Source organism: Musca autumnalis, unplaced genomic scaffold (genome assembly GCF_047663935.1).
Source record: "Musca autumnalis isolate F117 unplaced genomic scaffold, ASM4766393v1 scaffold_4, whole genome shotgun sequence".
NCBI classification, from domain to species: domain Eukaryota; kingdom Metazoa; phylum Arthropoda; class Insecta; order Diptera; family Muscidae; genus Musca; species Musca autumnalis.
In genome coordinates, this window is record NW_027411977.1 from 1,943,595 (window position 1) to 1,957,251 (window position 13,657).

The 13,657-nt window shown below is 32.8% G+C and overlaps 1 protein-coding gene across 1 annotated transcript; it reads left to right on the top strand.

Moving 5' to 3' along the window:
• Positions 1 to 337: 337 nt before the first annotated feature.
• Positions 338 to 13,453, top strand: Uev1A (Ubiquitin-conjugating enzyme variant 1A). The gene is made up of 4 exons (XM_073979931.1): positions 338 to 465; positions 12,299 to 12,441; positions 12,542 to 12,664; positions 12,726 to 13,453. Exons 1-4 carry the CDS (start codon positions 444 to 446, stop codon positions 12,864 to 12,866), a joined length of 429 nt encoding a protein of 142 aa, XP_073836032.1. The 5' UTR covers positions 338 to 443; the 3' UTR covers positions 12,867 to 13,453.
• Positions 13,454 to 13,657: the final 204 nt, after the last annotated feature.

A 13,657-nucleotide genomic window follows, 5' to 3' on the forward strand; every position in this document is an offset into this window, starting at 1 on the left:
CTGATAGTGTGTACCCCACTTTAAAGTTATCATGTGGTTGTTGTTTTTAAAGCGGGGTACATACGATCAGTTTTGACTGTCGATTTTTCGGAAATATCGATAAATGTGAAACTGTCCAGCAACCACAAAATATTATGCGGGGTATACACGATCAGTTTTGAATGTCAGTTTTGCTGAAATAATCGGTTGCTTGTCAGTGTGGCCGTTCACTTTTGTCTGTCATCAGGCATCCACAAAATATTTTGTGGTTGCTGCACTGTTGGAGTTATCGATAATTCCTGAAAATCGACAGTCAAAACTGATCGTGTGTACCCCGCTTAAAACAATGAGTCGACTAATCGATTATTCGAAAGTCGACTTGTGTATCCCTACCTCATCCCATAACTTGTTTGTGTGAGTGTGGTGTGTAGAGTAGATTGAAAGATTGAAAAAGAAGAGTGAAAATGGCGAATCAATCCGGTGTAGGTAAGAAATTATTATTTATTGTTAATATTTTGATAATATGTGTTTATATGTGCAATATTTAACCGAAATGTGCAACATATTCGAAAACACAACCTACTTAATCGACCTAGTGATCATAAAGATTATATTAGCCGATTTTCACACTGGGCTTGTCCTCCTGTGGTTTGCAAATTTTCTTTTCCAAAGTCGAGAGAAAATGCATTTTTATTTGTATGATTTTATGTGATTTTTACGTGTGTGTTTTGATAAGAGTATAATTGTTGAGATTTCACACATTCTTCCATGGTTTAAGGTCTGCAGAAAATTGGTTAAGGCGACAAATTATTGAAAAAGACATTTCCCCTCCCACCTACAACCCAAATATGAGTTTAGATGTGCGCCTGTGCCTTGCAAAAGAATAAGTGAATCCATCCAAGTATGGATTTATTGACAATTTGTTGGACCAAATTGTTCATAGAAACTAACGTTCTTCGTTTTGAGCCGATATTAGCAAAATGAGTGGGTCATTTTGAAATGCACGGTGTTATGTTGCATTGTAGACAATTATTAATTAAATTAGTTAAATTGGTAATATTCAGAATGTCTAATCGGGTGTTGAATCAGAACAGTAATATCCAAATGTTCGATGTTTGTGATGTCTTCGTTTATGCAATAGTTGTGATGACTCAATAGTGGAGCGTCATATGAATACCAAGTTTGAATACTGGAGATAGGATTATTCTTAGCTGCCTGCTATACGGCATGTACCTATATATGTATGTTTATTCCTATTTTTCGTCAATTTTACATCCGGTTGCAATTATTGATTTGCTTAAACTTATGCTTCTTTGTTTGGCTCTAGGTCAGAATAATTAAAAACAATTTTGGTTTTGTTATACCCTACACCACTATGTGGGGAGGGTATTATAAGTTGGTTTTGGCCAAAAAGTTTGTAACGCATCGAAATAATGATCGTAGACCCATACTTATATATATCACAATGAATGTCTAGACGAGCTGAGTCGATCTGGCTATGTGCGTCCGTCCGTCCATCTAATTAATTTTGGTGATGGTCGGATAATATTCAGGGGTCGGAATGGGCAAAAAACTTATGTGGATAAAAAGACGTTTTTTCAAAGCGAATATCTCCGCTTCTTTATGGGGTATACCAAAAGCAAAAGCACACAATGACAATGAAAGTAGAAAATATCACCTTTCTAATGATGTAAAGTAGGTTCTCGTAGGTGATCAAACAACGAAGATATCACAAATAAAACCCAACTTTTCATTTTTGCGATTTTAATTATAATGACGAATATCACAGCTTTGGTTGGGGACTTTCCGAAAGCAAAGCCTGACTATGAAAGTAGAAGATCCCATCTTTACAATGATGCAAACTAGGTCGGCGTAGGTGACCAAATAACGGAGATATCGCAACAGTCGGTAATACATCCCATTTTTAATTTTTTTTTGGAAATCACGCTACAGGTCACAATTTTGATCGGATCGTCATGAAATCACGAAAATATCACCTTTTTAATGATGTAAAGTAGGTTCTCGTAAGTGATCAAACAACGAAGATATCACAATAGTCGCAAATAAAACCCAACTTTTCATTTTTGCGATTTTAATAATAATGACGGATATCACACCTTTGCACTATAGGTAATTTGCCCTGTTTTTGAGACAAAAATTAATAACAGTGGAATTAAAGGATTTTTTAACTTTTTAAATTATTTATGTGTAAAAGTGAGATAAAACAAAGATTTTTGCAGATAAATTCGGATATAACGAACAACGGTTATAAGCAACTACGTATATAACGAACAAAGCTATTTTTTCCAATGCAATTTTTATTACTTTTCTTATACACAACAAACTGTTGAAAACGATCACGGTAGTGAGTAACAAAAATTTTGTCCCCGCGAGTAGATTTTCCAATGAATTGTTACGACAGTTTTGTTTATTTTTTGAATATCTATATATGGCGAATAACAAAATTCCTTTACAATTCCATTTGAAAAAAATTAAAAATTTTTTTTACGAGCACATCTACGATTTTTGGTACAGAGGTAAAGGAAAAAAATCCGCTTTCAAATCTGCTCGCGTTCACGAAATTGGCCAATGCGCGCAAAAGTTATAGCGGTTTTTATTCTCATATAAAGAAAAAATATTTAAAAATATCTTTTTTGTTGTTATGAGAAAATGTATGCATAAATCGTTAACAGCATTCCATATCTATTCGTAGATGTTTAAATAGTTATTAAATTTATTATTATTTTCGCGGAAAGTCAACAAATAATAAAAAAATTTTGAAGTAAATCCAAATTATCCTGTCCCAGAATCCGTACAAACCCTCAAAAAATAAATTAAAGAATATATGCGGAATCTAGACAATGTGTAGAAAAATATGATACCAAATTTATAGAGATTGGGTACATAAATTGCATATTATAGCAACAACAAACGAGAAAAACTTATTGTTGGAAAATATTGTTGCAAATATTTTTTTGGTTTGATTCTAAAAATTAGAAAAAAATATTTGGGAGTTCTCCAACTATTTTGCTAAAATCCCATAGAATAATGAATGTATACAGTTAAAACTTCATCAAAACATATGGTTTACCATCGCGAGAGTTTAACTGATTACTGTGATAACTTATAAGGGTAGGAAATTAAGAGTAATATTGAAATTACAATCATTCAATTAATATTATAATTAAAAAGCCTGTTATTCGCGAATTAGTTAAAGTCGGTTGATGCGCATCCGTTTTTGGATACAGCGAATCAATCTCTGTCAAAATTTATGCATATTTCGATGTTTCACTCAGGGGCCATTGTGTGCCACCAGTTGCATCATACACTGCAAAAAACCTTAAAGTTGGTAAAAGTCGCGCAATGTGCATACGATTTTGATGCGCATCCGGTTTCATCAGCGCCTATCAAAAACACGTCCAAATATACCAATTTTAATTAGATTCTTCAAGAACCGCGGATGTGCCTCCCCATTCTATTTTTGGCGAAAAACCCATATTACACGCGAATCTCTGTAATTTATGACACGCGTTTTCGCAAATATTATAACCGCGTATAAAGGATTCCATTTGCGTAAAAAAATTTCAAGAAAATCGCGGTTTAGTACGCGGATTTGTCGAAATAATTTTTTGCTGCTTTTCCTATTTTCAGGGTATCTATATCCGCGGTTTTAGTGGATGGATTCGATCGCGGAAGGTCTCATTAGATCCGTCGCGTAAAAAAACTAAATTCACGCGGGGTACAAAGGAAATTGAATGGCACTTGTAAATTTCAAACGCAAAAAATAAGTTTTTTTAAAAAAATCACGCATCAAATATTGGCCTTTAGACTCCAATTACTAGGATGCTGTAAGGAGCACACTCATGAGATATGCATTAAACGACGTAGAATCACGAGTTTTATAATCCTAATGTGAGTTTTGAATATTATCTTGTTGCGCGTCCGAATTATTAAAACAATTCAAAAAAACCCGAAATTCCGGCTTCAAAATGTCAGCATCAATTTTAGGTGGATGCAGTGGATATATCGAAAAATGATACACTAGTATCATATTGCCCATGAAGTATTCTTTGAGTCTTTCTTTGGGCATATGTCTATAAAATGTAAGGTTAAGCCTAAAATCGGAAGGGAGCATAAAAAAACTTGTTGGCTTCAACCCATTTTTACCTATTTTTCTACATTGATGCCAACACAGCTTCCACGTAAATTAATTTTAATGGTCGACCTTATGGGATTCCTCCTAAAACACTTCAGTTTAAAGAATGTATATCATACTATATAGAATATGTTAACAGTTCGCGAATTCTGAAAGGGTGAAACTCGGATTCATCGATTGTAAAAAATTTTTGTTTTTCGCCATATATAAAATAGAAAAATGTTTGTATGTTTGTTTATTTGTTTGTTTGAAGTTTATGGACTCAAAAACCACTGAACCGAACTTCCTGAAATTTTTAGGGTATATCACTATATGGCCTGAAAGTAACATAGGCTATAAAAAGTTTTAAAATTCCGCCCGATCCGGAGATATAGCATCAGAATCGGAGGTACCTCCAAAAATTTCGATTTTGTATGCAAATATCTGTAGAACGGTTACGGATACAGACTCCAAATTTGGTATGTGCGATGGAATTGTGCCAAAATGTGCCAAAATATATCGAAATCGGTTCAGATTTGGATATAGCTCCTATATATATTTTTGTCCGATTTCGTGTATTTGATGCAACAAGCACGCTATATATTCCCGATTTAAATGAAATTTGGAATGTGTGACGGTATTTGGACTAAAAAACAGTGTGCTAAAATATATTGAAATCGGTTCAGATTTGGATATAGCTCCCATACATATATTCGGCTGATTTCATGTACCACACACGCTATGTGTACCCGATTTTAATGAAATTTGGAAGCAAATTGGCCTACAAATAAATGTGTCAAACTATATTATACTTGAGTCGGGGTAGCGAAGCGCACCGGGTTCAGCTAGTACGCTAATAAAGACGAGTTTAGTATTCCCTTAAACCGTATCAATGATTAATATGTAATAGAGAGATAAAATAAAGCTTACTACTGCCGCACCGTTTATAGAAAACCACGTATATACCGAACAATTTGTCGCCATTACTTATTTTACTTGCAATGAAATTGTAAACAACAATATTTTTACATTTATTGTTTATTTCCTCAAACCAAACTTCCACAATTTTAAGACTTTTTATTGAGAAGTAACCTAATAAAATCTCATAAATATCAAAAAACGGGCAAAATCGGGTTTTGAAACCTAGTAATACCATTGCAGAAGACTTTCAGTAATGTGTTCTACGTGGCAAAATCACGGCCAAACACGGCCAATTTAGTATAAGTCTATATGAAGTGAGTTTAAGAAAAATAACATATTTATTTCTGACTTTTTGTGTTTTTTGGTCGCTACCCAAAATGTTTCAGCTATATTATATATTAAATAAATTCCTCTCGCAATTGCCAATCTACTCCATTTTACATATATTTATATTTGGTTTACTTTTCGGCCATTTTAAATACATTGAAATATGCCTTACAAATTATATTTTTTTAGTTTTTCTTCGAAATTCTCACTTTGACGGCAATTTAAACCGCGATAATGACGCTATTTTTAAAAATATCATTCATATTAATAAATTTTGACATGTTCTATTTCCAATGCCAACTAAAAAATTATTATTATAAAAAGTTGCAAATTTGACTTTTTGCCTCAAAAACTGGGCAAATTACCTATAGTGCTTTGGTTGGGGACCATCTAAAAGCAAAGCCTGACTAAGAAAGTAGAAAATCCCATCTTTAAAATTATGGATAGGTTGGCGTAGGTGGTCAAATAATAGAGATATCGCAATAGTCTGTAATACATCCCTTTTTTCCACTTTTTCTGCAATCACACTACAGGTCGGAATTTTGATCGGATCATCACGAAATTTTCTCACAGAGATAGAGGCATATTGATGTTGGTGATGTCGATAGTAGTCAAATATAAAATTAAATATTAATTATTTTGGTTCAGTTCGCCTTAAGTCATTTGTTATAAAAGCCAGATACATATGTGAAAACTTTCGTATCTTACTAAACGAAATGTTTTCGAGTGAAAAGATAATGCACAGAAGTAGTGGTGTAGGGTATCACATAGTCGGCTTCGTACCGACTATAGCCTTTTCTCACTTGTTTTTTATTTACTTTTTTATTGTTCCAATATTTCGACTTTCCTCGAAAGTCATCATCTGGGATTTTTCACTTTTTGAAAGAAAAAACAAATAACTTTCTTGTAAATATAGGTATGAACATAAATATTGAGAGATAATTACATTTAATTTTGATTTGCAAAACAACGAACTATTCGACACATCATTCTGGCTTGAGTATTTTCCAGCGTATATCTGCGTTTATAATTTCCTTCTTGAATTAAAATTTCCACGTCCTTGAAATTTGGAGTATGCCCCGTATTTGCACAATGTGCTGCAAGAGCAGGGGCCTAATTACGACATTCGATTCGATCGAGTATTTGCTCGTGAATGAAAAAATCGAACTATGAAAACCTACTCGCACCACCAACCATACATTTACTACGGTAGATGCATTAGCAATCTGTTACAATAATAGGCCTGTTCGATAACTTCGCAAGTAAAAAGCATTTGCAAGTACTTGCAACAACTTCTCATTTCTCTTTTATTCAACAAGTTTGTTGTCGAACAGCATTTTGTAAAAGTTTGTACAAATTTGTACAAACTTTTGGATTATCGAACAGACCTAATATCAAAAAGTTTTACAAAAATAATTTGGTACATTTTTCTAGCAGAACTTTATTCCAAAATGATTACCTAACCCTGCGTTTACACATAACAGGACAGTTGAGTTCATATATTGATTGTCAAAAACCGAAAACTTGTCCATGTGACGTAGGCGTCCAGACAACTGCAAAAACAGTTGTATAATTATGACTGAAAATCATCAATTTCTTTTTGTTTTCCGTTCAGATACAGTTTGTCAAGTAATTGTTTTCGAACAAAGAAAGCTAACATTTTTCTGTATTGTTGTTGTTTGTTATTGTTGACCTGTTGAGTTCTAATTTTTGTTGACGATCGTTTGGCTTAAGGTCATTAAAAAGCTGTTGATATTTTTGTTGTTAAATTGTTATTTTATTTTTATCCAATATTTCAATTGTCTTCGACAATCATCTTCAGGGATCTGTATTTTAAAAACACAATTTTTCATTACAAGTTAAATATTAAATATAACACAATCAAATTACATGAATTTTTGGAAGAGTATCCGTTCCTTTCTAGTGGTAACGTCAAACTAAGTTTTTCTTTCGTCCGTGTTTATGCACTAAGTTTCTATACATATGCGCACAGTGGTCTGTGTCTGTTTTATAATTGATTCTTTTGTCATTCGGTATATTAATAATGTGCAGCATCTCTAACGTAAAGCGTCTTTTATAGTTATTTTCCGTTGCTAGTATCTCCACATCTTTCAAATTGGGTTTATGTCTGGGTAAAACTCGTAAAAACCGATTTTGAGCTATATCTCAAAAACAAGAGCTGATGGAGAAAACCCGGGACCGGATTTGAAAATAACCCAGCAAAATTTGAGGGAAGGGGTTCCATGCGATGACGTGATTTCATGGCATCTTTTGCATTGGTTCAAATGAAGTCATGAAAGATCCGATCTTCTCATTAGCATTTGAACAAATGCAAAGGAAGTCGTGAAAGATCCGATCTTTTCACCAGCATTTGGACCCATTCTATCGATCCAATAGAGATGAATATTTTGTTTTTATTTATACACATTTTTCTAAATATATAAGATTAATTATTTACAATAGGCTTCATGTTGTCGGAGACTCGAAATCACAAACAACGTTTTTAAAACTCTCGTCGTAATGATAATGTCATTGCAAAGAGTTGGTGAAAATGACATGCCAAAGCATTGGTGGAAATGACATGCCAAATCATTGGTGAAAATGACATGTCAAGGCATTAGTGTAAATGACATGCTTTGGATCCAAAAATGAATAGCATCTTTTGGGGTCCACGCTCATATAAAATTCATCGATGAAGATGCTAAAAAGATGACATGCCGGATCATTTCACCCATGATTGAATGACATCTTTGGCATCGAACATTTTGCTGGGAACTCGCCGATTTCATCTAGAAACAACTGCAACTTCGTCTGAAACATTCAACTTTTTCAATTTTGTTGAGCAGTGTAATTGTGAAAAAATTTCGGGGTTTTTGTAAAGAATAGTTGGTCGACTTATTAAAGACAAGATAGGATGAATAAATAAAAAATTAACCCACGTAGTCCAACAAAAAATAACGAAAACCAATAACTACATGTAATGCAAGTTGTCAAATAAATGTTTTCGAAATATAATGGGTGTTCTAAAATACCCCATATTTTCCATAAATACATGAAAATTATGACATTTTATGAATTTTATTCTTACCCCCTGTTTTTATAAAAAAATTATTGTTCTCACACGAATTGTCAAATTTTGTTGATTGATTTACTCGCTTTGGCGAAAATGTGGAACATTGATTTTTGAATGAGGACTTCTTAACTATATATAGAACGTGTCTACGAAGAATTAGGTCTGTATTTCATCTAGGGGCTGAGCTATGGATGCCTAAATTATTACGAATATTGACGAACGAACAAAAAATAGTTACAAAAACAGGGGGATAACAAGGATTAACTACTAACAAGTATCAACAATATTAGTCATAGAATATCCCTAATAGGAGGGTCAAGATATGGACCAAGGGGCTACCAGGTCATATTACATGTAAACAGGGTCCTATAGGTCTTAAACAGCGAATATCTAAGACCAAACTAAGACGTTTTCTATTTTTTTTTAGTTCACCAGGATGGACTGCCATCTGTTACAATAAATATTACCTACAGAATAATTAGATCAGGAGGGTTGCCAGATCTTCTACAAATGTACCAGATTATATAAACAGTAAACGAGATCATCTGGATCCATAACCAGGTCTTACAATTTATTTTTTTAACTTAAATTTCATTAAGGAATAAAGGAATTTTCTAAAACAAACCAAAATATGACATAAAAGTACAAAAATCGCTTAGAAATGCATATGTAAGATATTGTCAGTCTATACTGATTTTGTATCAGACATCTGATTTTAACTGTTTATAGCCAGTTCAGAGGAATTCTCTAAGTTTTTTGGCTTCCGTGTTAATACTGAAGCATTATTTTCTCATCAAAAAAATGCTACAGTAGTACTGCAGAGTACGCGAAATGTGTCCAATAGGTCGTAGTATGCATTTGGGAAAATTGTTGAAGTCTTTACCCCATAATTTTCTTTACAATATTGGTCTCCTACTGCGATGTTTCCAATTGTTTCGTGACATGACATTGTCTTTTAATTAATTTTAAGTGAAGCAACAAACTTCGGTGCCCTGTTTTGAGACCCAGGTGGTGTCGTTTACTGTTTATATAACCCGGTCCATTAAAGCCGATCTGTCAACCCTCCTGATATAATTATGCTGTAGGTAATATTTATTGTATTTGATGGCAGTCCATACTCGTGAACTAGAAAACTCATAAAACGTCTTAGTTCTCAGATAATTCCCGTTTAAAACCTATAGGGCTCTGTTTACATGTAATATGGCCTGGTACTCCCTTGGTCCATTTGGTAACCCTACTAGTAGGGATACTCTATGCCTAATATTGTTGATACTTGTTAGTAGTTAATCCTTGTTAAGAATAAAATTCAAAAAGGTCATGATTTTCAAGTATTTATCGAAAATATGCGGTATTTTGGGATCTCCATTATCCCAGCTAGCATTTGGAAGATTGTTTTTTCAAAAATCACATTGCGGAGTCTTTTTAGAGTTCATTTGGTGATCAACAATTGATTAAGTCACTTGTATGATCAGAAAGGGGCTCGAAAGTGAAACTGATTGTTTTTTTATTTTTGTTTGGTTGTAGATAATTCTCATATACACTTTCTATAAAACTTTGATATAAATGTAACGTATATTATTAAGTGTATAGGCAAACACAACACATGTACAGGTTTTGCCTAGTGAAATGAAGAAGCAGTATAAATTATAATTATAATTAAAAGACATAGCACAGCAGAAAAGACAATAAGACAAATGAAAGACACATAAAAGAATAAAAAGAAAATTCTTTTAATTTATTTCGTCTAACAAAAAGACTCATAAATGAATCCCTAAAGACTCAAACGGTTATAAACATTACTCATAAAAGACTCGAAGAAGAGTCCCAAATTAATCAACAAATCAACAATAAATGATTGAAATACGACTCGAAAAATACTTTGTATACCATCAAAAAATTAGCAAAAATGACTCGAAACTAATGCAGACGAAGACTCATTTGTGATTTGTTTAGAAGAGTCGCCTGAAGTTACGTTTTCCTCCCGACGAATGAGTCATTTATGATCAGAAAATGAGCTCATATTCCAGCTTTTTAATCGTGCATTCGGATCAAAAAAGACTCGAATTTGATTTTAAATTTTCAAAAAATGCTGGCTGGGATATTTCGGAAACATTTATTTGGCAACTTGCATTACATGTAGTTATTGGTTTTCGGTATTTTTTGTTAGACTACTTGTGTTAATTGTTCATTTATACTTCCAATCTTATCTGAAATAAGTCGACCAACTAATTTTTGCAAAAAATCCGACAATTTTATCACAATCATCTCTCATTTTTCATCAATTAATACCAAAATAATGTTCATTTTCTTGGCTCGAAAACAATTACTTGACAAACTGCATTTTGATTTTGTTCATGTTCTTTTGTTTTCAACACAATTCAATTATTATCTCACACATTTTTACAAAGATGTCAACAATTTGTTAACCCTACTGTCTGTGAAAAACTGATGGACAGCTGGGAGACAGCCGACAAATGTATGTATGTGTTAGTAAATCAGAGTTGTATTTGAAGACAAACTGTCTGGTGTAAACGCCTAGTAAAGTATTGTTCAACGAATTCAACAAATATTTAAATTTTTTCATTAATAATTTTGTTTTTTTTTTAGTTTTTGCTTTAAAATAAACACAATTTTACCATCTTCCTTCTACATCAGCCATGCACGCGTCTTTACGAAAAAGTTAACTACAACTCTCTTTCCCATACAAAAACCCAAAATAGCATTCTCTTCTTGTGCACCATTGTTCTACATGTTTCATGAAGGACACATAGCTTTCATAGTTCGATTTTTTCATTCACGAGCAAATACTCGGTCGAATCGAATGTCGTAATTACGCCCCAGGTGATAAATATTAGGTCTGTTCGATGTCCCGTTTCATGCCATTAGACTAAATTAAATATAGACATAGTTATTTTCAAGGCATATTCATATAAGGTAGATGCATGAATTACAACAACTAACAAATTTAGAAAAACCAGGGTTTAAAATGCTAACGCCATATTAGCAAAAGCACCGAATATTTGCAGGTTTGCCTGCAAAAATTTCTTCGAAATATGTTTAGCAACAATGAACAACGGCAACACGTAGCAACAAATGTCACAAAAATATTGCTAGCGATGCTGATGCTATTTGATATGGTTGCTCTAATAAAAAAGCATCGCACACACATACTCATATTTTGCAGCACACATGATCAACACATATCAGAAAAGAGAATAAGCAACAAAGTTTCAACGGCTTAGCCAGGTTTTCAGCCATAGATGGGCAAAATTACTCTTAAAAAGAATTTAAGGGAAAATTAGAAAGGGATTTTGTTAAAATTTTTTGCTTTTTTAATATTTTTCAAACACAGACGGTATCTTAACAAGTCCAAAAAACTATTATATTAAAAACAAATTTGTAAAATTACCCGTAAATGTTTATTTATGTTGTAACAACGAAAAAGAGAAACAAAACATAGCAACGCTGGCGTGCAAGAAAGCCCTTCTATGTTTTCAGCAAACAATTGTTTTTGAGATCAGGGTTACCATTGTAATGCATTAAACATCACGGTATAATTAATTCCACTTTTTCGGTAGCAAATTTCGAAGTTTAAAATTTCATGAGTAGACCCTATTACAATTTAAAAACCAAATTTACAAAAAAGTTAAAATAAAGCTGATTGCCGCTTCTACCTTAATAAGAAATTCTTTTAATAAGAAATAAATAATTTGGAAAAAAATATTACAAGGTTTCATTTCAATCGCAACAGGTTTCATTTCAGTTGCTTTTTAAATAAGTATATAACATATTAATACGAACTTTTCATCATGTACCGTTTTCGAAATTTGATTATACTTTGTACACTGTTAATATTTTTGCAGTTGTTCCAAGAAATTTCCGTCTACTTGAGGAATTAGATCAAGGCCAAAAAGGTGTTGGCGATGGTACTATTTCATGGGGTCTTGAGAATGATGATGACATGACTCTTACATATTGGATTGGAATGATTATTGGCCCTCCTCGTGTAAGTGTACATATTTCTGTGTACTTATATATCAAACAGTTTTGTAGAATAAATTGGCATGTATGTATGTATTTTAATTACCTTTCTACTATATCTTTAGACACCGTATGAGAATCGTATGTACTCTCTAAAGATTGATTGTGGAGAACGTTACCCTGATGAGCCTCCAACGATAAAATTTTTAACTAAAATCAACATAAACTGCATTACTCAAAATGGAGTGGTGAGTTAAACTCGATGCAAGAATTGTGTGGTCACTGTTTTATTAACTTTTTTATTGACAGGTTGATCCGAGATTAGTGCCCATGCTTTCACGATGGAATCGTGAATATACTATCAAATCGTTATTGCAAGAAATACGCCGAATTATGACTTGCAAAGAAAACCTCAAATTGGCGCAACCACCAGAAGGTAGCTGTTTTTAGTTGCAGCAACTGCAGCAGCATTTACAACAGCTATAAGTCAGCAAACAACAAAACATATTGATGAAGCCAACAACAAGAAAACTTTAAACATCGCCAGCTATATAATACATAATATGGCAGAGCACTAGCCCATGTTCTTAGTCTAAAGCATGGTTTATTATCCGTAGTAGGAAAGCTTCAATTTGTTGTTGTCGATCCAAGTTGTTTCCAATAAAATACTATTTATTGCTTTAAACTATGAAATAATGTGGCTGGGATTACACATCTGCTGCTTAATTATTTATTTCTATACATATTTGCAAAATATTACGAACCTCGTATGTATGTCACTGATGTTATAAAATATGTTTTTACTTTTGATTTCTGCTGCTATTTCGTCGAAAACAAAAATAACAACTAAAAAGTCAAACACCTCTCCAATTCTATCTTTGATTTAAGTTTTAAGTGATACATAAGATTGAAAAACAATAGAACGCGGGAAATATTACTACTCTCGTTTAACGCAGAATGAAAGGGTTCATCGTTGCTTAAAAGTCATCTTGGTTTATTTTTATTAACTAATAAAATACTTTAAACTATTTCTAAAATATTGTTTTTAATCTGTATTTTTATTGGCTATTATGTCGAATATCAATAATATTATCCATTATTCGGCATAATGATAATATTAGATCCATGGACGAAGAATGGAATGGAACATCGTTTAATGGCTTTTCTTTTATTATAACATCATTTAGTTTGGCTGACTTCCGTATTGTCAGTTGCTTTGTATTCATGCTTCAAATGTCAAT